The 26,799-nt window shown below is 48.0% G+C and overlaps 1 protein-coding gene across 1 annotated transcript in view; it reads left to right on the top strand.

Annotated features, from left to right (window-relative positions):
• Positions 1 to 26,599, top strand: part of LOC144176234 (serine/threonine-protein phosphatase 2A activator-like) — an 85,987-nt gene extending 59,388 nt beyond the window's left edge. Inside the window, exons 8-10 of the mRNA XM_077705201.1 lie at positions 507 to 607; positions 19,053 to 19,160; positions 26,434 to 26,599. Coding sequence (XP_077561327.1) covers positions 507 to 607; positions 19,053 to 19,160; positions 26,434 to 26,517 — 293 coding nt within the window. The 3' untranslated portion in view covers positions 26,518 to 26,599. The remainder of the gene's footprint in view (positions 1 to 506; positions 608 to 19,052; positions 19,161 to 26,433) is intronic.
• The last annotated feature ends 200 nt before the right edge of the window (positions 26,600 to 26,799 follow it).

The raw sequence follows: 26,799 nt of genomic DNA, 5'->3' as shown, positions 1-26,799 counted from the left end.
ACGTCACCCTGAACCGGCCAGACACGCAGGCCGATGTTTCGTCACGCCGAAAGCGATTTCGCTAGTGCTGCCGATTTGTTGAAGCTCGCGACCGGTACAATCAAAATCGATTTTAGATGTGATTCCGGCCTCGGATCGCTGCAAAAATTTCTGTGAGGCATCTGTACGTAAACTACTGAAGCCAATTATATCATTTTTTTAGGTGTCAAAATTTGGTGTCAGTACTCCTTTAAGAGTGGTTAGTAAATTAAAAAAATAGCTCTAAGGCCAGTCTGCCCCCTTGGAACAATCTGAAAGGACGGGGACACAAGAACGGAGTACACAGGATGGTGCTGGACTAGTTCGTTATTAATTTGCATACCCCGACGGCCTGCCTGGACTACACTAAAAAAGGAACACGGGTGGGTATAATTGCACAACATGACCCCCCCACCAAACGCTACTCGAGTACAGCCTGATGTGAGTGTGCCCCTTCTGAGGTTGGCCCTTCCCTCTGGTTCCCGCAGACCACCCGACGATTGAGCCCAAGGCATTCACGCAACTGGACGTTGCGGAAAAACTCTCCAAGGACTACATGTTCATGGGCTGCATAGAGTTCATCAGCAAGGTGGGTTACCTTTTTGCGAACAGATTGTGTTGTTTTGGGCCCTGCTGTGGAGCACCTCGACACGCAGGGCTCGTACGAAATTACTGTAAAAAGTGGAATATAGGTCGAGATTTTTTACCTAAAAATTTGTTGAAAAGTCACCCCTCAACTTATATAGCGTTCACTGGCATACCGTATTTACTCGCATAATCCTCGCACTTTTTTTTCGGAAAAGTCAATGCAAAGTTAGGGGTGCAAGAATTATGCGAAAAAAAAAAAAAAAAATTCGGTGCACAGTGTTGCCAATTTGCCTTATGCCAATCCCGCTAAATGTAGCGGTCGTTTTTTGTATAGGTACCTCAGTGTTGCCAACGACAGCTATTTCTTTTTATTTTATTATTTACAACGTAAACAGTCTCCCGTCGATCAGCGATCATGAAATTGCCGCCTTTGCTTTCTGGCGCGCGCCCTATCTCGTCGTCGTATGTGCGTGCCCTACTCCAGTAACGCACGTTGAAGTCGGTGACGCCGAAGTGCCTGCCTGCGGCACGGTTGCCGTGTTCGATCGCGTACACTTTCGCTTTCAATTTGAAAGCGGCAGTGTAGCTGGCGTTCCTCCCCATGGCGAAGCGGCACCAAGCACAAAACAATTAGATCGAAAAGTTCTCAAAACGGCAGCGAGCTATCCACCACTGACGCGAGTGACTCACTGACTGCTGCCGCTCAACGGCGGGACCACGACGGCGACACGACACGACAGCGGGCTGCGCGAACACCGTCTAGTTGCGCACACGCGAAACATGCGCGAAACCGGCTCAAGTACAGTGTGAGTAGCGTGTTAGGGCGCCTGTTAGGGAGTAGCCATGCAGGTTCTTAGGGCGCCTGGATGGCCTTGGATACACAGCGCGCTCCTCCGAACGGAGAGGCGGCGGGGGAGGGCGTGCGTTGGAGAGCGCGTGCACCATGCGGGTTTCGCGAGCGGGCAACTTTCGCCGCTGCAAAGTTGGGGGTGCGAGGATTATGCGAGGAACCGAAAAATCCCAGTTTTGGTGGCTCACATTAGGGGTGCGAGGATTACGCGAGTAAATACGGTAATTCTAGTGGTCATCTGGTGACTGGGCAGCCCATCGAGCCCATCCAATCCCCCGAAGGCACCATTGCCACCATCATCAATCGGACGTGACGCCACCTTTGTTTTGTTGCTTCTCATACTGTCATCGAATGTGTGCGTGCTATTTTCTTTTTCTCAAAATGAGTTTAGGCACGTGGTGCCAGTTCACAGCAGCACTTAAAAGAAAAGTTGGGGGTTTTCCAAGGCCAACGACATGTCCACCTTGCGCCAGTTCGGTATCACCAAAAGAAGTGTCGGTACTGGTGTTAGCTGAAGGGGAAGCTCTCGATCAGGATGTCTAGCGACCGGGAAAACCGGGAAAAGTCAGGGAATTTTGAGCCACCAAGAAAAGTCAGGAAATTGTCAGGAAATTTTTCAATCGAGTAGTACCAGTCAGGGAAAACCACTTCGGGGCCTGCCCACACAGTTATAGAATAGGGGAAACCAGTGTTGGAGGCCCCCAAGAAAAGTTACCTAACGCTGCTCGTTCGCGCGCGACGAAAGCGTGAACCGCATGAAACGTTTTCTGGTTTTTCTGCAAGCGAAAACGCGCCGCGCACGCTGACGCTGCCGCGGAAACCACCCGCACGGTGGGTGCCGAGCGGCTGGCGCCGGCAACATGGCGGCGGTACCGGCCGCGGAGTAGTGCCTTAGCTCCAACGACCTCTTCTAAACGCTCTTTAAAATGCTACTCAAGGCACAAACGCCCTTGCTTGTGCAGGAAAGGAGCCACTGCAGGCACGAAATTGTCGACGCGGCCGTGAAAATACCGCGTACGAATCGCGTGCAGAAACTCGCCGTGCGGTTCACGCAGCTCGCCGCTGGGTTTCTCTCCCACTTGCGCAGAAGGACGATGTGGGTGGTGCCCAAATCGCACGCACAGCACGCTTTTTTTTTTCAGCGAATCTTAAAGGGACACTGAAGTGATATGTAAACATTGCGGGATTACTAGCGCAAATTGTAGTCCGGAGTCCCCAGGCCATGTTTCGACCACTCTAGGCGCGTTTACGCGATTTTATTTAGTAGAAAAACTAATTAGAAAATGCTGTCCTCCTCTCTTTACGCTCGCCCATTTTCTGTGGCGTTTTCGTGTGACGTCAGGAGGGGATGAGCTGGCAATTGGCTGCGCCACGGCTGCGCTACTGCACGGCTCCCCGGCCGACAGAGTCAGTCGGCCCAGCGTTTCGTCCGCCGGCCGCCGGCGGGTCGTCGCAATCAAGGAGGTTAAAAAAAAATTGCTTGGTCGCAATTCGTTCGCTTAGTTGAAACGAAGCCAGGACACGTTTGTGAATGGAAGAATGTGCCTTTCTTTACTTGGTTTGTTTGTACACTGTATCTAGCTCCAAGTCAAGGTCGCTTCACACAAGCGCTGCACAAGCGCACATGCGACACATGCGACGCTTTGCTGACTGGTACGCCAGTAGGAAAATATAAGGCCTCTTGAAGGCGGGAGAAGAGTCAGCGAAGTCAATATAGGTACTAAGGAAATAAAATCAACTGATATTTTTACCGTACAGCGTAAAACTAGGGCGCGGGAAGCACTTTTTTGCGCTGGGCGAACAAGCACAGCGGTCAGCAGCACGACTACACATCTGCGAACGCTTTTCAATCACGAAATGCAATTGCTAGACGTGAGCTACTGTGGAAACTCGGGCGACGCTTACTGCACGATCGCAGTACAACAAATAGTCACCTAAGCTGATTGAAATGCCAAAACTAAACAAAAGTGTAAACCGGTTGTACAATATATACCCTATATTAGCAAGGCCTTCGCGACCCGCTCCGTGGCTCAGTGGTATGGGGCGCTAGGTATGTCACCGCAAATGTTTTGCAAGTCACGAGTTCGAATCCCCGCGGGTACGTGCTTTTTTTTTTTGTAAGTTAACTTTTTTGTTTTCCGCCGATGTTTTCTATATTGAGTTCACCTTTTTTTGGGCCGCAACGTTCATGGCTACACGAACTAGTTCACAAAACGCGCGCAGGCTGGCACTGGCGCGCTAGCGAGTTCTCGTTGGCGTGCTGTTGCCATAAGCACCGACTGCTTGCAGGCAGTGGGCACAGGCCAGAATGAACAGACCCTTGGCCTGGCGCGAACACGCTTTTTACGATACAGGCATGAGGGAGGCAAGCTCCAAATATGGGGGAAAAGCGCATGACATTTGGGCGTCTGCGGGTACGCGGAGGGCGTTCATGCACTGCGTAGGTCTCGGCTAGTGAATGCTACGACTACAAGCCGTCCTGGGAGGCTTATCTTGTGCATTTTACAGCCGACGACATGGCAGAAGCGCGGTACGATGATTACTGGGATATTGAGAATGCCCATCCAACAACGCCATTAGTTATGTTTTACAGAACCGAAACCGAAACCGAAACTTGTGTGATTGCTAACCTTGGGCATCGTCCAATCACGGCGCCCCTCCTCCCAACGTCACAGCCTTAGTTGGTGCGGCCGCCGCAAACCGCGCATGGTAGTTTTTCTTCTTTCGCGCTTTGTAAAATAATTACCGATTTGTCAACCGGATAAACGATGAAAAGTGTGCTAATTTGAGCCAGTCTACGCAGTGCAAGCAAAAACGGGAGCTTGACAAATTCACTTCAGTGTCCCTTTAAAAGGCAGCGCTTTTTGGGAGCTAATCTTGAAAGAACTTTCTTATGACATCAGGAGCCAGAATCACATACAATTTTAAAAGGCGGCGCTTTTTGGGAACTAATCTTGAAAGAACTTCTTTCTTTTGACATCAGGAGCCAGAATTGCATAATCAAAAAGGAACATGACATGGTTTAGTGTGAACTGCATGGGGCGTTTTCTGCTCGCGAAAACGCGCCGCGCACGCCACAGGCGTGCTGACGCTGCCGTGGAACCACTCGCACGCTGCGCGCGCTGCTGCCGGCGGCGGCGGCTTCGACTGCAAAGTTGGTGACGGGACTCGAGCAACGGCTTCTAAGCGCTCTCTAAAATGCCGCACAAGGCACGCACGAAGTTGCTTGTGAGGTAAAGAAGCTTATAATGTAGGGGAAAACGGTACTATAAAACATCATGCGCGCCGCTAGTGAAAGCCCCCATGCAATACCTGCCGGGGGTGGTAAGCCTAAACATCTCTGGCGGAGCCAGGCGGCTGTCTCGAGAGCTTCGAAACTGCCGCCATGAGGCGCGCGGCTCCCCATTGGCGCAAGTCGTCAGGCTCCTCCCACTGCCGCGCCCGACGCGTTCTGAGCGGGGCAGAAGCTGCCGCGCGCGCGAATCGTCGACGCGGGCGTCAAAAAATCGCACGTGCAACGCCGATGCGCCCGAATCGCGTGCAAAAACGCACCATGCGGTTCACGTGGCATGTCGAGCCAGGAAAATCACGAAAAAAAGCAAAAGGTGCTCGCTGAAGCGCAACTTGAAGCTTCTATCCTGCAAGATGAAATAAACTCTCTGAAGACGTAACTGAACGCAAGCAAACCTCAAAATGTACAAACAAACTGAAGTTAATCCTAGTGCACTTTGAGAATTAGGGCACTTGCAACAAATGTGTTTTTCCCCATGATAGAATGTGTTTTCTCTACGCTTTTAAATGCAGAGCATTTCAGTAACTCACGATGTCACCTGCGTTGACGTCCGTGTAGTCCGCACCATCGTTGTCCGCCCTTCCCCCCTACACTATATAAAAAAAATACTTTCCGGCGCCTGGTTTCGATCCCTCGACCCTGCGAGCGGAACGCAATGTACAGGTCCGCGCAGAAGTAAACGGAGCACGGGAGCGGTGGCCGAACTGCATCGCTGCGCCGCGTATGGGCACCGACGGGAACCATGGAGCGCCGGTCAAAGAGTGTGTTCGCACTGCCCCCGCCGCCCTATCTGATATGTTTAATCGCCGCTCTGGTGGCGTGTCATGCTAGGCGAGGCGGTCTTTAAAAGGCAGCGCTGGGCTATAGAGGGGCGCTGGTTGCATTTCCGTTCGCAGGCATCAGCGGTGACCGAATCCGCTGCTCATGAGCTGGACGAAGCTGCGCGCGCCCGCAAACGTGCTTTGTTGGGCGCTGTAAAGGGCGGCATAAAATTGGAGGCCGCTGCATAGCATGTCGTTGCGATGTAATTAATTGTAAGCCGGCAACAAAATTGACATGTACTAGAAAGCACATTCACAGACATTTTCCTTGTTCGACAAAAAAATCTTGCTTACGAGATTTCTTCTTTAATTTTGGGTTTGTCCAAAGTTATTGCTGCTGGTCAGTCCTGGTGTGTTCTGAAGAAAGGAAAATAGAAAATGCCCATGCGGTAGAAATTCTGTATTAGAGAACACCGTAAAGAATAGGTACAATCGTACAATCGTTGCCTGCTATTACAGCGGGCCTCATACGGCGCATATTTTGTTGTCGCGTTAACCCTTGCACTTCCATTGACGAGGATAGCCGTGATAAGATTTTGTATCAAATTACCTGATTAACAAGATGGTCGCCATCGGCCATGACGACCAAACTCGTCATTGGTCATTTTGTGGCCTTGACGGCGCTTTTGTGCAACACATTGAGGTCGTGCGGTGAAGCCATCTTTCAATTCAATGCGGAGTTTTATTTAAACCTGCAACACTTTCTTAAATAATATAAGGTGCTCGTTAAAAATAACAACGTCGGTTTTAGTGCGACAACAAAATATGCGCCGTATGAGGCCCGCTGTAATAGCGGGCAACGATTGTACCGATCTTTTACGGTGTTCTCTAATACAGAATTTCCACCGCATGGACATTTTTTTATTTTCCTTTCTTCAGAACACACCAGGACGGACCGGCTGCAATAACTTGGGACAAAACCAAAATTAAATAAGAAATCTCGTAAGCTAGATTTTTTTCCAAACAAGGAAAATGTCTGTGAATGTGCTTTCTATATAGTACCTGGTAATTTTGTTGCCGGCTTACAATTAATTATATCGCAATGACATGCTGTGCCAAACCGCAGCGGCCTCCAATTTTATGCCACCCTTTACGGCGCGCAACAAGGCACGTTTGCGGGCGCGCGAAGCTTCATCCAGCTCATGAGCAGCGGATTCGGTCGCCGCTGATGCCTGCGAGCGCCAATGCAACCAGCGCCGCTCTATAGCCCAGCGCTGCCTTTTGAAGACCGTCTCGCCGAGCATGACACGCCAGCAGAGCGGCGATTAAACATATCAGATAGGGCGGCGGGGGCAGTGTGAACACACTCTTTGACCGGCGCTCCATGGTTCCCGTCGGTGCCCATACGCGGCGCAGCGATGCAGTTCGGCCACAAAGCCGACACAGAATGGGGGGCTACGAACGCGCCTTATATCCGTGACTCATTCAAACTACGTCAAGAAGCTGCTGATACAATGCATTCACTACCACCAACTCCCCAAACACTAAACGTTAACGCAATACACCCACCCCCTATGCGACGCATTTACTCGAGTCCCCCTCGCGGGGAGATGGGCCCAATTTTTATGTGCTTCACGGACCATTTCCACAGAATGGCGCCTGTATATAAGTCAGGGAATTTTGTTTAAAATGGTCATGGAAAACCTGGAAAAGTCAGGGAAATTGAATTAGGCAATTTGCTAGACACCCTGTCGATATGCAATGCTCAGAAGACCTCGTTTTATGGGCGCTGCGCTGTGCACCTGTGCTGATGTACAAAGTGGTGACTTTTGTCCGCAAACGTCATGCGACGTCTCTACGAATGAATACCCCAAGGTGTTTGCTGGCCTCCCCCAAACAGACTGGCTCTCGGTACGATCTGCACATGAGTGCTCCATGCTTTGCGCTCGCTTCACGATGGAATGGTGTTGTGAGTGTAAGAAGTGCTGCATAAGCAATTCTGTGGGCTGCACCGAGTACGCCTTCTGTGTGGGCGACAGCTAGCGAGGAGCAGTCTTCCAACGACATTTCAGACAACCCTAATGAGTAATCTGAGACGAAACAAGTTATAGGTTGTTGTGTAGCGATGTTGTGTAGCGAATTATTTTTTTGTGTATTTTTCGGCTGCGAGGTAAGGGGGTCGACCTATATTCCGCATTATACGGTCTTGCCAGTCAACGTGGGGTCTGCTCAGTTTGCTGTCAGCACGGCAGTTGTAGGCATTTGATCGGCTTTAACGTTTTATCGCCAGTGAAAACTACAAAATCAGTACAGTACAAAATCAGTACAAAATAAGAATAGTGTGGAAAATTGCAAAGTGCGCACATAAAATTAATTACAAAAGGAGAAATAATCTTTATTTTAGTACTAGACGGATCATGTTGCTGTTGCAAACAAGGTTACTGGCAGAAAAAACAAAAAAAAAACGAGGAGACATGCGATGCCACTAGTTTTTTGTGTTCTCTCTTTGTCCTCCTTTTTTCCTTTTTTTGTGCTAGTCATTTAAGGGGTGAATAGTACAGCCAGAGACAACGGGCAGAAAGATGCACACGGACAGAGGGCTAACTTTCAACTACAGTTAAGCCGCGTTACAAGAGACACTGTTACTAGGCACTTGGTTATGACAGACATTTTAAAACAGTTTGGTTGGTTTTCCTATGTTCACTATGCTAGCAACATACAGGAGATGCTCAGTTACTGATAACAACTTTTTTTACCTTCCTAGAGTAAATTCTTGACGATTTAGAAGAGACATGATGGCAGGGGGGGCCTTATATGGAAGACCTTGTGGAAAGTGCCTTGAAGATAAAGCCCGCATCTGAGAGACCGCAGAGGTTCCAGGATCTTTTAAAGAGTTTGTGCCTGCATATGTGGACCTTATGCGGTCTGAGGAACTTACAGGCCATGTGATCCTTGCACAAGTAAATGGTGCCAGAGAGGATCGACCAGAGGAGGAGGAGGTGCAGAGACTGTCAGCAGTCAAGGTTCCCTAGCATCCAAGAGCTGTGCTTTAGCTGTACTGTGAGCAGCAAGAAGCCTTGCAAAGTGGAGCGCCTCTGCCTGTAAACAATTTGCAGCCACCAAAACTGCAGGGAATGACTTCTTTAGCCATACTGAGCAATTTCCTGGCGATCTGTTAAATATGCCTTGGATGCTGGTGTACAATAAAGTGATCCACGGTGCTTTTAGACTTTTTGGTTACAAGAGACCTTAGCTGTAAGAGACATGTTTCCTGAATTCTTTGAGTGTCTCTTGTAATGAGGTTTTACTGTTCAGTCGAACCTCGTTATTGCTAATAAGTATCGGGGCAGCAAATTAGTTCGTTACTGTAGAATCTCGTTACAACGAACTTGAAAAACCATTATTTCCATGTCGGTAATGTAACACAACAACAACAATTACGTACCTTTGCTGCAGGTGCGAGTGTTGATGCGCAAATAACAAGCAAAAACGCTGGGCACAGTCTGATTACAATTTATTGCTTAAAGAAATCTGTTATCTTCTTCTGGCGAGTAGACGACAGACGCTGAAGGACGAACGACTCCACATCCTCGCCCTTCTTGTGAACGTCATCGGGAACATCTTCGCAGTGCCCGAGGAATAAACGGATCTTCTCGATCGAAACAAGAGCATCAGAGCTAGAAACAGTCGCTTCCTCTTCGTGCGTTGATACGGTGTCGGCATCTTCCGCATCATCTTCATCATCGCACTGTTCTTGCCCACGCACTTGGTTGACGATATCTTCGGTGGTGAGCTCCGCGGATGTAGCCGCCGCGCTGTCGCAGTCAACGTAATCGTCGAAGGTCACCGCGGTGTCAAAGGGGAGCTTCTCCGTAAGCTCATCCCAAAGTTCTGGGTTGAGCTCCTCTCTGTCCTCGCTCTCTTGTGGTACAGGTGAAGTCTTGAAAAGGCCGGCCCTTCGCCAGCAGTTGCTGATGGTGCTTGCCTTCACGCTCCACCACGACCCCGTGAGCATTTCTGCCGCTTGACGAATGTTGACTTCTGTGGGCAGCTTGAGTCGGATGTTAATCAGGAGGCGCTGCACAAGACGCTTCCGAAATTCGGCTTTCACACATCTGATGATGCCCTGGTCCAAAGGTTGGAGCAAAGAAGTGCAATTGGGAGGCAGAAATTCAAGTTTCACATTGCTCAATCGCACGTTCACCACATGCGCCGAACAATTATCAGCGATGAGAAGGATTTTTCTTCCTTTCTTCTTCATTGCGTCGTTGAGTTGCAGCGGCCACTGGGTGAACATCCACGCTTTCTTGTTGGCTCTGTAGTCGCAAGGCAACGAGACAACGTTTTTCAAGCAGCGTGGCTTAACGGACTTGCCAACGGACTTGAGCTTTTCTGTGCCCGTGGAGTTGCAACAGAACAGAACTGATACACGGAGACTCGATTTTTTTCCACCCTTGCACTTCTCCCCTTTAAAGTTCATAGTTTTATCAGGCAATAGCCGATAAAAGCACGCCGTTTCGTCGGCGTTAAAGACGTCGTCTGGAGAGAAAGCCTCGACGATTTCTTGGAAGTTGTCGTTCCGCCAGGTTACTGCACTCTCGGTGTCTGCTGCCTTCTCTTCGCCACAAGCAACTTGCCACGCAATGCCATTCCTCTGACGGAAGCGATAAAGCCATCCGGCACTTGCATCAAAGCCGGAGATGTCCAAGACGAATGCAAACTGTCGCGCCTTCTCCTGAATTAGAGGGCCTGTCAAAGGCACATCGTGTTGCCTAGCGTCCTTAAACCACGTGAGGACGGCGTCGTCAACCTCCTGGAAGTCGCCCAGCTGCAGGCGTTTTCTTGAGGGTGCCAGCTGAGACTCTCGATGCAGCTTCATGATCTTGTCGCGATCTTTGAGTATTGTCGCAACTGTTGATGGCGCGATATCACGCTCCCTGCACAAGTCGACTTGCTTTTTTCCATTGCTCAGCTCCGTCAGAATGTCCACTTTTTCTTTGAGCGAAAACTGGCGCCGCTTCTGTTTAACACGGGGTCCAGAAGAACTCATTGTCGGCCAACAGAATGCACAACACAATCACGGCGCAGATACTTTGCAGCTCCAGCTGACATCTACAAACGTGCTCACACTAGGCCTACCTATGACGTAGTGAACGCACTCATCAGGCCGGTAGTGACGCCGCTCGCAATGATGCCGATGCTGCTTGGACTGTATCCGTTGAAACGGGTTTCCCCAGCTCTTACCTTTTGTTGCTGATGATGATGGTAGGTGAAAGCTTCAAAGATTTGAAACCGAAAGTTCAGTGGAAGTTCGTAATAACGAAGCGTAATAACGATCGCGAGTAAAAATTACCTACGTTATTCTGAAATATTCGGTATTCTGAAATTCGTAGTACTGAAATTTTTTTACATATAGAGTATAGACGTTTTGGCGGGGATTTTCAAAAAATTCGTAAATCTGAAAAATTCGTTAATTTGATGTTCGTAGTAACGAGATTTTACTGTAATCCAATATTCGTTGTAACAGTAGAGGTAAAAATCAGCTCTAACAAATCGAAAATCTGGCTTGTGCGAGAATACGTGATACAAAAATGCATTTTTTTAGGCTTCCAATGCACCATAAACAAGGTAACCCTTACCTTTCTCCTTGTTGCACTTTTAACTTCAATGAACTGGAGCATGTGAAATTACAACAGAGCAAAGTGCACCTCACAAAAGAGGCGTGCGTCCTTATTTATTTGATGAAGGATGTGATCCTTGTCTGGTGGCTACTCACAGCACTGAGCAGGATGATGTTTTCCACAGTCTTCATGAACAAAATGGCCTTTATACTTCAGCAGTTTAAGATGACGGGGGTTTTTTTCATGTAGCTTCTCAGACTCCTGGTAAAATATTTTTTGCTACATCCAGTATCGCACATGGCTCTCACGGTTTCAGTTTCGTTATAAATGAGTAAGAGTCATTGAAATAAAGCATGACCGACCAAAGTTTGTACTTAGTTCGCTATAGCCGATAATTCGCTATATCAGTGTTTGTTTTAACGAGGTTCAGCTGCACTGGTTTATTGAAAAGACCACATATAAATAACATGAAGGCACATGAAACGACGAGCCTCCCCTTTTAGGGGCGCGGCCTTCCAAATACGCAGTCTCTGTTGTTGGTAGTGCAATCGACAGTTGTACCATATTCACTTGAATATAAGGTGATTTTTTTTTTTTTCAAAATTTGTAGTTTCGAACTTATCAGTGTTTGAAGTGGGCACTCATAATGGTTCCTTGCCACAGGTGCCTCCAAGGTTTAATGAGCTGTAAAATTAGTTCCAAGCAACGCATAAAAAAACTGATTGTCTTATTGCACTCACCAGGGTTCATAGTGTTGGAAAATGTAGAGATTACAGTTATATGACCAACACAGTTTTGTCTTGTTCCTCCAAAAATGGTTAGTTACCTCTAATTACCTCAGGAACTCATTGACCAACTAAAAAAATAATGCCATATTTGAAATCAGTGGAGGAAAAGCAGCAAGGCTGACAAGTGTTTCACAGAGCTTACTCAAAAATTAAAGTTTTTGTAAGAGCAGTGTCCCCCCTTGAAAAAAAAATATTTTAATTAGTCTTCATGAAACTTCGGCATCACGGAGGTCCGCCTTCGCAAGGAAAACCTGGCCCTCTTCATGTACTCCTGCACCCAGCCCCGGCTGGCATTGGACTTGGGAGCGGGGATTGCCGCGTTCTTTCGTGATTTCCACACCTTCATCCATCCGCACAATGTCGGCAGTAATGCCCCAATCACGGCCTCTTCTCTCTTTGCAACCGTTGCAAATTTTATACTTTTTATTCTGAAACCCCTTTGTTACATTTCCAGCAGTGTTGTTGGGTTCTTTTGGAAGCTTGGAAATGGTCGAAAGGCGGAGACCAAAACTGTCACACCAAAATCGCCATATTGCCATATTGCTATACAGTTACACCTCGATGTAACGAATTCGGTAAAATTCATAATTTACTTTGCTACATTGAAATTTCGCTACATTGAAATTCGCGGTTATAATGAATTGTTCATCCCGTAGAGCGTTTCCTGCAAAAGAAAACATGGCGTGCATACACGGTTGGCGCACTGTTTGTTTCTGTCGGAGCTTAATCGTCTACCCGGGCATCAGAGTGAACCGCATGGAGGGTTTTCTCCCCGCAAAAACGCGCCCCGCAAGCCACAGGCGTGCTGACACAGCCACGGAGACCACTCACGCGATGTGGGTAGCTCCAGCGACCGCTTAATTTTTTTACAGCTCGCTGAAAGGCAACTCGAGGGGCAAACGAGAAAAAAAGCGGGTAAAGTGGGCGAAATTTTCACAGTAAAACGTCATACGCGCCGCTTGTGAAAGCACCCATCAAGTATCCTCCGCGGTGGTAAGCCTAATCGTCTGGCCAGCATGCATCCCCGAGCACTTCGAAGCTCCTGCGATAGATTGTAGGCGGACCAGTTGGTACATAACTGAGTCACAAACAGCGCAGGAACGAGACGATAGGAAGATCACACAAACACGGCGCTGAATTAACAACTGAAGTTTATTGTCGCGTACAGGCAATAAATAGGAAAAGACAGAAAACACGTGATATACAAATCTAGGAATGACAAATACAAAAAACAAAAAAAAATAAAAGATTACAATATCTGCTATCTGCTCTGGTAAGATGACAGTTTTGGAATCCGAAGACAGATTTGAGAATGGGAAGAACATGTTTTTGTTACAGAGAAATATTGCAGTTGCACTACTGACCGTTCATTTCATAACACATGGCCAAACTTCAAATCCAGTTTTCTCAGTTTCATATTTTTTGTCGCTTACCTCAGTCTTACGCAGCTTTTTGGAAAATTCTTTTTGCTTCATAAGGTCAATCTTAGTACCATTTCTTTCAGTACAACCTGAGGCACCCGATGACATTCTTTGTTTTTCTATTTAGGCCATGCATAAATAATGACTTGCAGTTATTTTGATGAGCCAAAATATCGAATGCTGCCATCTTTTATACTTGACATATTTTTGGGGGATGCCATGACTTTAGAGAAAAACGAAAAATGTCATTGGGTATGAGAACTCTCTGGCTATTAATTCATGTAATAAAGAGCTACAAAATGCAATGCGAAAGTTCATTAAAGCTGCATAAGAAATTACCTAATTACGGTTTAAACTTGTATCACAACTTTCAAACTAACAGCAGCAGCTCAAATATAATTGCATATTTGAAATGTACAGAGAAAAATACATTTTTGGGCAAATTTTCACAAGTTTCTACCCATAAATAAAAAAGTTTTAAGACATCCTCCCCCCTTAAAACATTTAAGTTCTCAGTGAATAAAGCATCGTTTGCTGCCGAACAAGCGCTTCGGGACCTGTAAAAGACTGAATATTTTGAATAAAAAAAACTCGTTATCTTGTCTGCATGGCCCCTTTAGGGTTGATTAGCGCAGCCAGAGTGATAACTTCCAATTACTTGTTTTGCTAAAAAGAGCACGTATTGAAAACATGAAGACACATGAAACAACAAGCCCCTCTTTTAGGGCCGTGGGCTTCCAAATACGCAGTCTCTTTTGTGGTAACGCAATTGATGCTTGGCTAATACCATATTCACTTGAATATAAGACGAGATTTTTTTTCTAATCTGCAGTCTCGAAGTCATACCCCGCCTTATATTCGAAACTGAGTACTACAGTTAAACCTCGATGTAACGAACTTCAATGTAACGAAACCCTCGATGTAACGAACCACAGACCTTTTTGTAACCTCAAGTGTATGCACACCATGTATTTTCGCCCACTGTATAACGAAGTCCCGTTTGCCGGAATTTCAATGTAATGAAGTTTCATGGAGAACTAGGCACGAAATTTTAGTTGTAGAAGTAGATTTTGGGAGACGCAAGTGCCAAAATGTGATCTCAGTAAAACGCGAACTGCAACACGGGCTGCCCAATGTCGCGTATGCAGTGAGCCGCGGAGTCTGTGAGCGAGCCCCTTGCCTGCAAACTGCGTGGCGTGCATACACGGCTGGCGCACTGTTTGTTTCTGTCGGAGCCTAATCGTCTACGCGGGCATCAGCATAAACCACATGGAGGGTTTTCTCCCCGCAAAAACGCACCCCATGAGCCACAGGCGCGCTGACGCAGCCGTGGAGACCACCCACACGATGTGGGTAGCTCCAGCGACCGCTTAATTTTTTTACAGCCCGCTGAAACGCAACTCGAGGGGCATGCGAGAAAAAAAGCGGATAAAGTGGGCGAAATTTTCACAGTAAAACGTCATATGCGCCGCTTGTGAAATCGCCCACCAAATATCCTCCGCGATCTAAGCCTAATCGCCTCTGACGGGGTAGCTGCCACCGCATGCCGCTGCTTTGCCCTTCGTTCAAGTTCGCTCATGCTTGTTGGGTTTCATCGTTCCAGCAAGCATTTGTGAATGTTTATGCGCCTTGCGCGCGTTTTTTTCACACTCGCGTCCGCGATTGCGCACCGACTGCGGCTTGTGCCTCAGCCAGGAAGTGACTCGCTCTGCACGCAGCAGTGGGAGGAGCCTGACCAGTTTCGCCAATGGGGAGGCGCGCACCCTATGGCAGGACTGAGTCACAAACAGCGCAGGAACGAGACGATAGGAAGATCACACAAACACGGCGCTGAATTAACAACTGAAGTTTATTGTCGCGTACAGGCAATAAATAGGAAACGACAGAAAACACGTGATAGTATACAAATCTAGGAATGACAAATACAAAAAAAAAAAAACAAAAGATACAAAAAAGATTACAATATTTGCTATGATGCAGTGATCTGTACTACTGCTATACTTGCAGCAACCAGCAAAATTTATACCGCAGCTTCCACACAATCTCTCCTAGCTACCAAGAAATTCGATTTGTTTCCCAGTAAGGGCGACGGAGGGTGTGCTGATGCAATCCTGCTTACGGTTGTATATTTCCCATGCTTCTCTGATCTCCTGCCGTAGCTAGAAAAGATTACAATAGTATCTTACCAGAGGCCAAGCAACGTACACCATCAGAAATTCAGCAAAATTTATCGACTTCAAATCGGTTGGCATCTTGCTGGCGTTGCGAAATCTGGCATTGTGAAAAGTGCAACAGTCCTACGTAAACTGGCATCATTTATTACAGTGCACTTTGATACCCAGAATATTGGGTACAGCGGAGGAGATGGGGTGAAACTTGCTTCAGATGCCCCCTTTTTTTTTTCTTGGGTGAGGCTATTTTAGTCGTGGTTTTCGCGCAGGAAGTTTGAGAGGATACAGAGGTGGGATACTGCGTTCTCGGCAAATACTTTGATTTCGCAACACTGAAGTTTTAAGGGGGAGGGGGGCGGAAGGGGGGGCTTTCACAAGTTGCAGAAGGCTTGCTGTACCACTCCAATGTGTGACGACCGTCCCCTGGTCATCCACATGCCATCAAACATCACATCAATGTTGTTTGGCGGCTGAGCAAGGTCCTTGTACAAGCCTTTGATGACACACACACTGTCACCTTCAGAGGCTGCTGCACTGTCCTCGCAAACCTGAACCACTTTTCGCAAGTGCGCTTGGAACGTCTTGTGGTGTAGGCCTCTGTGGGATAAGTTCATCCCAGCACAAAAATCTGACAGAGCAGACATCCCCTTTCCGATGCTTTGAATACTTTTCAAAGTTGTTATGTTCACCTGAAAAGGAGTGATGCTGCCAGATCCTTCGGTCCTTGGTGACAAAAAACGCTCCACACGATGTTCGTAAACCGAGCACATCACCTTGAGCCTCACAGCGAGTCCGTACTGCCTGTCAGCCGTCTCGAATCCAGTGCCGCCAGCCCGCAGTTGCCACACTCAACGTGCGGAAAAAGGTCTTTCAGCATTGCCATATCCACTAAGACAAAATCTGTGCCGGATTCTACCTCCGAGTGCTCCAGATCCACCTCAAGCAGGTCGAATTTCCACTGCATTGGTGATTTGGTCTTCATGCCGCGTTTGATCTCGTCTACGCGTTCTGTAAGCGCGACGATCTCCTCTGTCGTGTAATACTTTGTGTCAAGTCGACAAGATGTGCTTGGACCGGGTCTGGATTCCCGAGGTAGTTCGTCAGGCAATGGGACAGGCGACCCACTTCGAGGCGGCGAACAATTTTTATCCGGCTGATTCAAGCGGCCCAAAGTTGCACCAGGCGGGCGGACGATGCTTTCGCTTCCCGCACGCATGGCGGGTCGTCCTCTTGAACGTCTCCTGACATCAGTCACGAAAATGTGCGATGAAAGAATCTGAAGAAGCCGCGAAAATGTCTAGCCAAACTGCTCTAAGTGAGCGCTGCGCCAAAACAGCGGACTCCGTCAGACGCGCGTAGCAGACGCCGTGATGGTGAAAAAAAAAAAAAAAAAATGACGTAGAAGTTGCGCCGACCAATGGGAGGTGTCAGACGACTGCGCGCGCCGCTCCAGCCAATCGGCGGCCGAGAAGGCGCCTTCGGAAAACTGGCAAGGGCGGTCAATCTGCTCAAGCGATGCTATTTTGAGATGTCGCAAAATGCGCACAAAGAAACAAGCTTCAAAACAAGGTTAAGATGGCGGCGATCGGTCCGCTCCTTCGTCTGCGGCACGCGCGGGAATTTAAAACAACTTTTGCCCCATTCGGGGAATTTCGTGGCCCCCGAGGCTTTTCAAAACATGATTTTACAGTATTTCCCAGTGGAATTTAACGTTGACATTTTGAAGGCGGGTGCTTGAGGTACAATTATTCCGAAAATTGGATTTTCTCAAAATCGACATTTTGGCCATTTCTGACCATTCTGAGACCCACGTCCCCCCTTATGTCAAAATTTCAATTCTCCCGCTAAATCGTGTGTTGTCATGACATCGAAAATGACATATTAAAAGCAGGGCCTTAAAACTGAACATACCCTGCTGACCTGGGCTCCTACCATCTTGTTTCTCGCCCGCTTTCATAGGTGGTGCTGAAATACTGCTGAAAAGCCAGTGTTTGGTTATCATGTTTATCACCCACTTTCATGGATGGCGCTGCAATACTGCTGACGTGCCAGTGTTCGCACTGCCAGACTTCACCTGCTGTCTTTTTATTACGGTTCATGCTAAAACTTTAGCTAAGGCTTGAAAATGTGGTCACGTAAGCAACTGTGCCGCTTGTTCATAAGTTCATAAGTGTTGTTAAAGACAAGTCTAGCGCGTCCGATGGCTGTGTTAGCAGTGTCAGCCAGCAAAGTGCCACACTAACTGCTTTGATGTTTATGTGTTCGTTCATAACTGTAATTGTTCACCCCACGATTCTCACTGCTATAAAATGAATGTGCCCTACATTTAAATGAAGATAACTCGTTCGCCAAGCTTAAAAGCCCTGCCTAATTTTTGTTTGCTTTTGCTGGCCTCAGCCAATCGCGCAACTGGGCATATGACGTCATAGGTTCTGTTGCAGGAAATGAGCTAGTGGGTCACATGGCCATTTCCTTTTTGCCCTAATTATGTAGCTTAGTTGAGCGAAGCGTACGTTAAAAGTGTTGCCAGTATGATTCTAACGAGGCAATCTTTTGAATGAACCAAACTTGTGTTTTGTCTGCATGGCCCCTTTAAGTATGATCGACCAATTAGCCCAACATAGAGCCCTATCAGAGGTGGCAACCACGTTGTCTATTTGAAAGCACCAAATACCTGAAATTTTCCTGTTTTTTCTTCTTTGTATTCCTGGGATTGTAATAGCGCCATGGCTGACATTTGAGCAGCAGCCATGTGAGCAGCACTGCTGCTCAAATGGCTGATTTACTTTCATTGGGTGGAGGCCCTGTAGTATTTCCAGAAGTTGTTTCACTTCAGCGTCCCCAGTGACTAAATGAACTATTTCGGGGTGGAAGCTTGCGCAGTGAGCCCCCACATGATCGGCTCGTGAACAGCAACTGCATGACACAAAGAGCAAGCGCTGTCCCTGCTTCTAAGCCACCAAGTCAGAAAGATTGATTTGGCAAGCCCACATTTTGCTTTTCTTTCCATCTTCTGAACCAGTTATGTGAACAAGAATGTCTGTTTTAAAAGAAGGGAGACGCAGGCTGCACTTTAGGTGTTCTTTGCAACTGTTTAGGTTTGCCTGCAGTTGTTGAGCAAGCCCCACAGTGCTTGAGATGGTCCACGATTCAGTCTCCCCTACCAGAGAGATTTAGTGCCTACATTGTGGTGTGCTCTTGCGCATTGTCGGATGCCAATGGAGGAGATTCTCGAGAGGTGATCACTCGACGTGTAGACCTTGTGTTCGGAGCTCTCACTTTGCGCTTCGCTTATCAGTCCAACATGTGAGGACTTTCTGCTGACCTGCACGACTTGGGCTGGTTGGCACATAATCGTAGCAATGAAAACTGCAGCGCAGTGGACGGGACACCAGAAGAAAGAGACGTCCAGTAGTTCTTGATAGTGACATTAGAGGAGTGACATCTGTAACTCTCTCTGTTGATTGCCATGCTCTCCGGTGAAGCGCCCATGTACCTTGGACGTAGAGCTGTCCAGCCGATGACAGGTGCTGCTCTCTCAGGTGAAGACGGGGCCGTTCCACGAGCACTCGAACCAGCTGTGGAACATCAGCGGAGTGGGCACGTGGGCCAAGGTCAACGCGGGACTCATCAAGATGTACAAGGCCGAGGTGAGGACATCTCAAGGGCTGCAATCTGGCGGGGGTCGTTCTAGCCCTTTGATGGCCAATGTTGCTCAGAAGCAACAACTCAAACAGTATTTTTTTTCTCTTGCCCTTTGTGGTTTTTTTCGACATTTAACCCCATATATCGACAGACAAAGGATACTGAACCTTCAAAAATTGAACAAGAAAGGGCTGCACGTATTTCCGTGGGCTAAGAAAAATATTGTTGATGCGTGTCAACTCTCACCGAGCCCCGGGGGCTCAATAGGCTCGTGACAGGTAACCGAAATTGTGCGATTTCGTTCTTACTACAAATGATAGCAATACAAACTTTGCATTATTGTCTTCACTAGAACCATAAATGATGCTGATCGCGTTAGCTCTCTTGTTCAAGTGATATGTGGGCAGCCAGTGCCCAGTGTTTCCCAGTGCCCAGTGTGTCCTAGTGTCCGTCCTAATGAACCAGATTTCTTTCTGACTTCAAATTTGTGATGTGGGAAGTTTATTTATAGTTCATAAAATTTTTCACAATCTCAAGAAAAAAATTAGTTTTGGGTATCAAAGGGTTAAGGGTGGCACACTGGCTGAATGCCATTGTGCCACCTTATTCCCACTCATTCATGTATGCACAAGATTCCTAATAAAGGCACAGCTTCGGAAAAACACAGGAGTGCCTGTTTTGTATTAAAGCCAACGGTTATGAGCCAAGTACTCACAAAACTCCACTACTTTGAAGTATGGGCTTCAAACGGGACTTCAAACACGTGCAGTTTGAATTCTCTATATTCCTTCGCTTACTGGGCTTCGATTTGGCCAGTGTGTGAGCATCTTGTGAAAATCGTTAATCCCATTGTGGAGCCGCTGCAGATGTTGTAGGTCAGATTGGCTTTCTCTCTTTTTATCAACACCATTCACGAAAGAGGTGATGCTGCAAAATGGTCTTGCTTTGGAATGAACAGTCAGAAAGCACAACCAAACGTTCGTTATATCATGCTGTATGCGGGTGGTTGCCCTGATTGTGTGGCTCAGAGCACTCTGATGTGGAGGCCACCTCCAGTTCGAGCAAGAGACACTGCTTCCTAACCGAATGCTTTACCCGATTTCGGAGCAGTGGGTGGCCGTGGTACAGTGTACCGGAAGATTTAGGTGTGTCGTCGGGAGGGGGGGGGGGGGGGGGGGGGGGGGGGGGGGCGAGACAAAGCAATGGAAAGCGCGGGTCCTTTTTCTGATTGTAGTGTTTAACGTGCCGACGCAACGCAGGCGATGAGGCGTGCCGTAGTGGAGGGCTCCGGAATAATTTTGACCACCTGGGGATCTTTAACGTGCGCCGAAATCTCGTACACACGGGTGTTTTTGCTTTTCGCCTCCATCAGAAAAGCAGCCGCCGCGGCCGGGAATCGAACCCGCGAGCGGGTCCTTTTTGCCACAACACAATTGTATGGAGCGCAGGCAATCCCCAGAGAACTCCTGTTGCAGCCAGCACCACCAGGTTTGAAACTGGATTTATTTAAGGTGTTTCATAGAACTTTATTCCATAGAATTGAGCAGTGAGGCTATTTAAGGCAACAAATAAAATTAAATTTAACCCTTTTACTGTCGGGCGTTTCTGGTCGTGACGCACCCCCGTCGTTGGCTTGGGTTCCGGAATATCAGGGAATGAGCACAGTGATTTATTTGACTACGGTAGGATCCGGAACGTAATGCGTCAAAAGGAAAGAGCATGGGTGAGAAATCACCTTTCCAGGTAGTTTCAGCTTGTCGTGCACGCTTCCAGGACGACAACCCCACCATTTCAACGTCACAATCTGACGCTGTGGAATTCACACCCTTTCCTCAGATGAGAAACTCTCAGGATGCGAATCCGAGCTTGGCTCGTATTCGGATCGGAATCGGAAGAACCACCGCTCCTGTCTGCAGTCGAAGGCCCTGCGTGGTCAGCCATCCGAAAGTAACCGCACGCATGGAAGGAGCACTTTCAGCAGCCCACGCAACGCACAGAAATGACGCGTTGCCAAATCATAAAGAGATAAACGGGGGATACAGCATTGATAGAACAACCTCGTTTGCTGCTGATAGCAGCAAGTGAGGGGGCGGCGAGCGAGCGAAAGCCGCGATAGTCATGTTTCAGTCTATTGGAGAGGCGACGGCGCGCTGGGCTAACCTAGCGCTCCATAGCAGACACGGGAACATAATAATAATAACAACAAAAAAACACCTAGAACCCCGTTGTGGATGGGACAACAGCCCTTGGACCCGTACGGGATTGCAATCATGCCGTATGGTCACTCATCCCGACAGGTAACAGCGCGTGGAGCGGCTATGCCCACCAGCAATGAAGGGTGGGCGCGGTTGCTCCATGGTCTTTAATATACCGTGAGGAAAGAACTTGCGAGTTAAAATACGAGCTTCTAGAAAAAATCAACAGATGGTGCAAACAGTCCAGGTGCACCAGCTTTGCACTATGGTGCGAATTTTTGAACGCACAATGGAGAGCGTATCGGTACGTCACTGACACTGCAGAGGTCTTGAAATGCGAAAACATACCGGTACGTCAGTCACAGCAAAAGGGTTAACAGACAAGACTTGTGAAACCATATGGTGAGCAGCGGCCTTAAGTAGCGCTGCTCACCGTAGGAGCCCCTCAGCAGGACTTTTCATCGTAGAATGGACCTTGCCAACCAGCCAACCACGGATGACGTAGCGTTCTCTTCGAGTCCACCATGACCACGGCACCAGTGCCACCTTCGCGCGGCCGTGAAAGGGGCCTACTACTGGTGCCAATAGGCCAAAGTGCGCCCGTGGTGTCATTTCAATAGGGTCTAAGCGCGTTACGAACAGCCCACTGGGCATATGGAATTTTACAATTCCCAATTCCATCATCTATACATCTTCCTTGAGTGTTGTTCGTGCACTGTCATTCCACAATCCCATTAAAAAAAAACCATATAGTCAATGTCGTTTTCAACACCATTATATAGGGCCGTATTATGAGTCCCTCCTCCACTCCATTTGCCCCCTCCACTCGGCTGAGAAGAGGATTCCGGCAACGCTTATGCATGGGGAAATCGATTTCAAGGCTCTCCTCCTCTGGAGGCTCGAGTGGAGGAAGGACTCAGAGTACCAGTGTTAGTCTGTCTATGCACAAAAGCATGCTGGGATGGCTGGCAATTAGTTTGCAGATGATAGGGCCGCTGCTACTGCACTCAGAAACACTGTAGACGTAACAGTACCGTATACAGACCTCAAGCCACACATAAGACAGCACTTGCGTAAAACGTGGCAAGCACACTGGAGTGAACAGACAGACAACAAACTACATGTAATAAAGCCACAGTCGGGACCATATGCCACTGACACATGCAACAGACACACTGAAGTGGCCTTAGCAAGATTATGGATGGTCCACACACATGTAGCACACTCCCTCCCACCTGCCCACTGGATCACCACGACCTATGTGCAGCGGGTGTGGAGAGGGCCTATCGTAATCCACATACGCAATTACTGCAAGGCATTTGGCACAACACGTCTCAAACAGTTTCCACAACTATACACACAACATATTCCACAACACCCATCATACTTCTAAGGGAAGGGCCCATGTTTTCAATCAAACGCGTTTTTGAGTTTCTTACCGACGTAAAATTTTTACATCTCATTTCTCATCATGTATCTTGACAACCTGGCCCTTTACACCAGTCATCTTCATTGCCTCGTGTTTTACTTCCTTTATTTTTACTGAAATGCTTTACTTTTACTTTCACGTCACTCTCTTGAAATGACTTTCCATTGGTGCTCGTTGCCTTCAGTCGTCCTTGTGCAATTAAAATTCAGACATCATCATCATCAACAATCTGCTGGGCCACCAAGAGTTGTCAGGCTTACCACTGAGGCAGCTCTCATAAGGGGCCCAAATGGTGATTTGTGCTGCCATTTTCAGTCGAATAATCGGCTCATTTCATGCATGTGTAATGTTGTTTGGGGCTGGCAGTTCATTTTGGGGAGCGGCAACAAGTGGTAGCTGGAGCTACCTGACTCCATGTTTCTGCAGCTGTGTCAGTGCATTTGTTCTATTTGCGGCTCGTTTTCACGTGACAAGCAAAACTACTGCGCCCGAATAAAGACTCCGATGACAAACAGCTGGCTAGGCGTCGGTGCAGTGGCCGTCCCACGACCGCCACGGCTGTCGCTGTCATGTGACCACTCGCCTCCAGATCTCAGTGGTGCTCCCGTTTCACAGTCAGAGCAGTCGGAGGTTGATGCTTTAAGGTGACCAATTGAACATACTTCGATTTTGACCGCCCGAATACTGCATCATACAGGCACGGGTATAGACCGTATTTTAGTTTAACTTCGTTCCCAGCCAATTTATTTACTTGTAGCCCGAAGTGCACACCAAAAAGAAGAAATGCTTTTTTTTTTTCTTTGGTAGCACAGCATACACATCTGGTGGCATGCTCGGCAAAAAAGTTCCAAAGCCGGCCTCATGCGATAAGGCAGTCAAAATACAGGTTGTAGGCTACGTGGCACTCTGAAAAAAAAAAAAAATTGTGTGTAAGTACAGACATGCATTGCTGGAATAATGTTAAAGGAAAGAAAACGGAATGCAGTAACTCTTTTTTGTGTTGAAGGTCGATTGGCAGGTGCACCAATGCAATCGCTGCCACTCTTATCCCACACTGATTAGGCGTCATGGCAAACAGGGCCCCTGCCAAGTGCCTTTTGTGTGTACTGTACACCTCGAGCTTCGTGATCGCTGTGCCGCCTGCTGCCGTTTTTCTGCGGCACTTACGGGATGAGCGGTGCGTGGCTCATAGGGGCTCATTGGTTCTTCGTCTTCATTCTTTTCGTTCTTCGTTCTCAATGTCTTAGTTCTTTTTCTCTTCCTTTTGCCTTTCCGTACCCTCAACAACGTATTATTGTGATGTCTGTAAGCAAATAGTACATTGAGGGCACTTAAAAAATAGCTGCGTCTTGGTAGAGGGCTCGAATGCCAACAAGAGCTACCTGGGAATGCAGTTCTGCGTGCTTCTTGGCCGCTGTTACGGGCGTTGGCGACGGCAGCAGCATATCACCACTGTCAGCTCCGAATATGATAGGCATAAGTGCATTCTATTGTCGCCTCGTTTAGACGTGATACTGGCACAATGAGGTTGGTTTCATTTTGCAGCGCGCACAATGAATGTGGCTTTGCAGGGATGTGATTACCCAGTACGTAGCTTTTAAGGGAATGAAAAAACGCAGTGCAGTTTCGGAAATGCTAAAGACATCGGTTTATACTTAACCCGGAAAGGACTCACAAGGCTGACTACCGTAAAATCCCGAGCAAGCGCCCCCCCTGTGGTAACAGATAATTTGAGGAATTTTCGAGGGGGGCCCTTGCTCGGTTGTCGACCGAAATTCATAATGGCGGCATATTATCCCGAGCTAGCGCCCCCCCCCCCCCCCCCCCCCCTCCCCCAATACCTATCCCGTGAAAGTTTTTACGGTAGCGGACCGGAACTCAATATGGACGCAAAACACTCGCTGAGACACTCGCGTTGTGCCTTTCCTTTTCCATAGCTGCGCTGTGGCAGGGTTTCAAAGTTCTTGTCCCATTCGCGCACTCTCTTCCGGTCGATCCCGAAATGCCGCGCAGTCGCGTGCACGTTTCTGCCGGTTTGTCGATGCCATTCTACAACCTCAACCTTTTTTTTCACTGTGTACGAATGCATCCTTCTCACTTACGTCTCGCACACGTGGGACGGTCCACATGTTTTTCGATAATGGCAAATGGCGACTGACAGCAGCTATGCTGGCTCCGGCTGGCTCACGTTTCGGCCAGCTTCGGCTTCGGCCGTGTGCTGGCTACGCATGGGGAAGGGATACTGCACGTGACATACGTAAGCACAAACAGTTTATTTTTCCAAAAAATTGCATCATTCTATAATTTAACATGCAAATATTTAGCAAAAAAAGAAAAGAAAATACTAAACAACTAGGTAAGAGGTTTTGTGAAAATGGGTGAAGCGCCGGACAAGGTTAAAAAAAGACAGGGGGCGCTTGCTCGGGATTTGGCGCAAATTTCAAATCACTCGAGTATGGAGGGGGGGCGCTTGTCCGGGTAGGGGCGCTTGCTCGGGATTTTACGGTAGGTGTGAAATTTACTGCTATTTTGCAAGATATGGGGAGAAGGGACGCTTAACTATCGTTGTGGACAAATGTGGTGCGAAATCAAGAAATGAACGTTTAGTAATCACACACACCAGCTGTGCATTCACTTTTTGTTCTTGGTATTCAGTGAACAGCTGATCACTCGGTGGACGCATTTTTTGAAGTATACAGGTGGGCAGTTCACAGGCGATAAAAGGTATCGTTGGAAGAGCGTGCTACCTGATCAGGCCATTTGATTTCAGCTTGTGCTAGATTCTGCAGGCTCCCTGTGTCATATGACAATGCTTTGAAGCAGCGTTTAGTTGCGGACGCGGGTTACTCTACAAGCCCATCTCTGCACTGCTCACGGAGAATATATGTAGCAGATGGATGTTTGCGGGCACACCTCGCAACAAGACGACCCAGAAATAAATTTTTTGTCGTGTGCTGATTGCAGAGTATAATGTTGCATTATCCATCGTTCTTTTTCGTAAAATGTTTGCAAAATTTATGCCACATTGGCTTGTCCAGGGTAGTGATAAATATCTGAGGTATGATATTCGCAAGCATAGCTTGTGTGTCTTCAAATATGAGTGCTTCCCTAGGTTATGTAAACACACAGAACTGATTTACATCGTAGTATATAGCTGTAGCATGACCAGCTGTGGAAGTGCTGCTTACTGTTAGTAAATTTCATGGCAGTCGAATTACAATGAGCTCTATGCATATGCCAGTTTCGCGACGCTGGCCTGTGACACATACCTGGTGCTTATACAGACCAAATGTACTACACTAAGATAGTGTCAGAAACATGTACTCCCTCGTAAATACACTGCATTGGCGGGCAGAGTGACTGCTCCACATAAATATGTATTTCCATTGCATACAAACGGTAAATCTCAGTCGTGAACGTGCTGCAATAGCTGCGGCTACAGTGGGGAGAGCCTTCCGTGGCTGCTTTTGAAACGGCCCACTAGGGGGATTTCAGTGGCACCCCTGCAGGCAGCGCTCGAGGCGTATAGGCAGGCCCGGCAAGCAGCACGGAGCACTCTGGCGGGTGACACGATACCTGTGAATGTGAGGTGGCTGTCTGGGAGCGCGTCTCGTGCCAGCCCCCCACCCCTTTCTCTGTGCTCTGTGTGCGCAGGTGCTGGGCAAGTTTCCGGTGGTCCAGCACGTGCTCTTTGGCAACCTGCTGCCCTTCCGGCCTCTGGTGGCGCCCTCCAAGTAGCCCCTCGTTCCTGGGACACTGGTGTACAATTGTGGTGGCGACGATGATCGGGACAGTAATAAAATTCCTTGTTTCCTCTGCACTCGAGGGAATTCAGACGGCCTGTGCAGTTCAGTAATTTGTGCATTCTTACACCACCTTTTAACAGCACAGCTGCTTTTAGTTCCCCCATTGAGCGTTACCAGAACACTCAGCCCAGCCGAGCGAACGTGAGTGTGTGCCCCGTGAAGAGCGCCCGGCGCAGCTAGCTCAACCTTTCGTGGAGTCATATTCAACGTGCTA

Source organism: Haemaphysalis longicornis, unplaced genomic scaffold (genome assembly GCF_048455015.1).
Source record: "Haemaphysalis longicornis isolate Haplotype H1 unplaced genomic scaffold, Haemaphysalis longicornis Haplotype H1 scaffold_1, whole genome shotgun sequence".
In the NCBI taxonomy this organism is placed as follows: Eukaryota; Metazoa; Arthropoda; class Arachnida; order Ixodida; family Ixodidae; genus Haemaphysalis; species Haemaphysalis longicornis.
This window is presented reverse-complemented; position numbering and strand designations above follow the sequence as displayed.